This window comes from Accipiter gentilis, chromosome 28 (assembly GCF_929443795.1).
Source record: "Accipiter gentilis chromosome 28, bAccGen1.1, whole genome shotgun sequence".
Lineage (NCBI taxonomy): Eukaryota > Metazoa > Chordata > Aves > Accipitriformes > Accipitridae > Astur > Astur gentilis.
Window position 1 is genome coordinate 7,970,062 of NC_064907.1, and position 2,798 is coordinate 7,972,859.

General features: G+C 57.0%; 1 protein-coding gene across 1 annotated transcript; it reads right to left on the reverse strand.

The window, feature by feature from the left end:
• Positions 1 to 286: 286 nt before the first annotated feature.
• PIGM (phosphatidylinositol glycan anchor biosynthesis class M) lies at positions 287 to 2,341 on the reverse strand. Its single transcript, XM_049830722.1, has one exon. The coding sequence runs from the start codon at positions 2,339 to 2,341 to the stop codon at positions 1,073 to 1,075; it is 1,269 nt and encodes a 422-aa protein (XP_049686679.1). The 3' UTR covers positions 287 to 1,072.
• Positions 2,342 to 2,798: the final 457 nt, after the last annotated feature.

Below are 2,798 nucleotides of genomic sequence, written 5' to 3' on the forward strand. Positions count from 1 at the left end.
GGAACACATGTGCCTTTCTAGCTGTACTTTGACTCTTTGCATTTGCTACTGTTAACGTCCACAATAACTATTAGTTAACTGCAGTTTAAACCAGCGGCCTCTTTCTAGATCAAGACAGCAAGGAACACAAGTATTTTTGCTTTATGCATCTCTGCAATCCAAGACAGGTATTTGGAAAAATCTTCCTCCATGGCAAGGGAGATAAATGTGTTCAAAAATTCGAACAGCACTGAAAAGGCAAAAATAAGGATCTGAATGAGCGAACATATCTGAATTCTAAAATAAATTAAAAGTTTCGAGGATTTAATGACTTATATGAAATAACCACTTTTTTCCTTCACTGAAAAAAAGACCAGGTACAGGCCACAATCACTGTATAGCTAAAACGTTACTGCAAAAAGATAAAATAAATCCCAGTGTACATATTAAGTGATTGCCTTATATTCATTCATTCATTAGCTTAACCCTTGCAAAACACCACACCCACTTATTGGAATGTCCAAGACTGTCAAACTCCAACATCCCTCTGTAATCTCCTGTTTTCCTAGACAGAGGCCACAGTTGTAAACAAGTAAAGTAACAATGAGAAAAAGGGTACCAGGGAGTAAGAAGATTGGAGCTGCTCTATGACAGGGTACGAGCAGGAGCTGAGGGTGACCCCAGCACAGGCCGTACTCTCACTGACGAGGGTGCAGTCACACTGTGTCTGGAGATGGCAGGAGGAGATGGGTGCTGGTAACAGAGTCCACCTGCAGCCCCAGACATGGTAAGTGATGAACTGGTCCAGGGTCCTTCCAGGGAGTCTTGTCAGGAACAGCAGGAGACAGGGCTGCAGACAGTGCTGGCCAGAAGGTTACAATGCAGTTTCAAGGTCCACATGGGAGACAGGTACACCTGCAGACACCGTTCAGGGCAATTAAGGCCAATCAGTGCCCTCACGGCCCTGAAACAGTATCATTTACATACAACGTGCTTTAGTACAATGTACACGCATTTATATTAAACAAAGTGCTGGCAGTATGAAAAGCCTTATCAAGGATAGTAGGGCTGTTTCTGGATGTTGGCCTGTTTATTACTGTTGTTTGAGTTTTTTTGCAACTTGCGGTTCTTTCTGATAATATGAAATAACCTGAACAATTATGAGGCTATTAATAAAAAGGAAAAGCAAGCCTGCCAACCATATGAGTAAAAAAGTGTTATATCCTTTGAACTCCAGAAAGTACGCAGGAGCGAGCCACAGGCCTTGTCCAACAAACCACAGGAAGAGAAGCAGCACACCGCGACGCCAGGACATCTTAACACTAGGCATTATGAGGGGCAAGAGGCAGAGATACCAGACAAAGTACTGGGACGTGCATACTTTGTTAAAACTCACAAAAATAGCGGTATGTAGGAAACAACAGAAGGCAAGGTCTCTGTAAAACGCTATTGACACAACCAGGAGCAAAAGCAGCTGGGGCAGGAAAGCTGCGAGCCCAAGGGCAAAACTCCATTTGCTCTCTGCAGTTAAGTACAACATGTAGAAATAGGGAGAGAAGTTATGACGGATATCCCTCCTGGTCAGGTGGTAGAGGTAGGCATGCTCCAAAAACTCCCAGCCGTACAGGTGATAGAACGCAAGAGTCAAGGCGGCCAGCACGGATCCAGCAACCGTTGCAAAAAGCAGCACGTCGCGGTTCAGCATCTTTACAAACAGCTGCCAGAGGTACGCTACGAACGTGAGCTTTGCTTTTTGGTCGCACCCCGTATCCGCCGCCCCTTCCCCGCCGCCGCCGCGCCTGCTCTGCAGGTGGAGCGCTATGGGCAGCGCGTAGGTCAGCGGGTATATTTTCACGTGCACGGCCAGCCCGTAGCAGACGGCGGCCTTCCCTACGCTCCCCGCCTCCGCCAAGTGCAGGGTGGCGAGCACCAGCAGCGCGACCAGGGCCTCCGCGTTGCCCCGGCTGGAGACGGCCATGGGCAGAGGGTTGAGGAGCCAGGCGACGGCGCAGCACCCGCAGGCCTGGCCGGCGGCGGCCCCCCGGTACCGCAGGGCCCGGTAGGCGACGACGGCCGCCGCCAGGTCCCCCGCCACGAAGAGCAGCTTCCCGAAGACCTCGGCCAGGTAGACGTTGGGCGTCAGGAGCCAGGCCAGGAGCGGGGTGTAGCGGTAGGTGGCCCGCCGGTAGGGCGACCGCCCCTCGGTCACCAGCCGCGCCGCGTCGGTGAAGACCCGGTAGTCGACGTCGGTGTACCGCACCCGCATGGCGCCGTCCTGGTGCAGGCCGTACAGCACCAGGCCCAGCCTCGCCAGCAGCGCCGCGCCAAGCGCCGCGCCCACCCCCGGCCGCCCCGCCGCCATCCCCCCCGCAGGGCGCGCTCTCCGCCGGCGCCGCTCGGCCGGGCCGGGCCGGGCCCGGTCAAGGAAGGGGGCGGCCGAGCTCGGTCCCGGCTTCCGCCCTGCGCGCCCGGGGCGGCGAGCGGCACCGCGCCTGCGCGCGGCCGGCGGCGCGTGCGTGGGGCGGGGGCTGAAGCCGTTGCCCCGGCCGAGGGCGGGAGCGCGCGGGCAGGGCTGCCGGAGGCGCGCGGGGCGCCCGCTCCCCTCAGCGGCCGGCCGGGCCCGGGGGGGGCTCCTGCGGGCCCGGGGTGAGGGGGGCGCTTCTCCGCCCCCGGAGGCCCCGGGACGCGGGCAGGGGGAGCGCCGCGGGCCGCCTTCGAGTTGGGGCGGTTTATGTTTATGCCGACGGGCTGCCGTGCCTCCCTGCAGTAAGCGCGGTCCCGCGCTGCGCTGGCTGAGAGTCTTGCTGGAGGGTGTGAAG

Coding starts and splice junctions, on each gene's coding strand:
- PIGM (XM_049830722.1), bottom strand. CDS start 2,341: ATGGCGGCGGGGCGGCCGGGGGTGGGCGCGGCGCTTGGCGCGGCGCTG.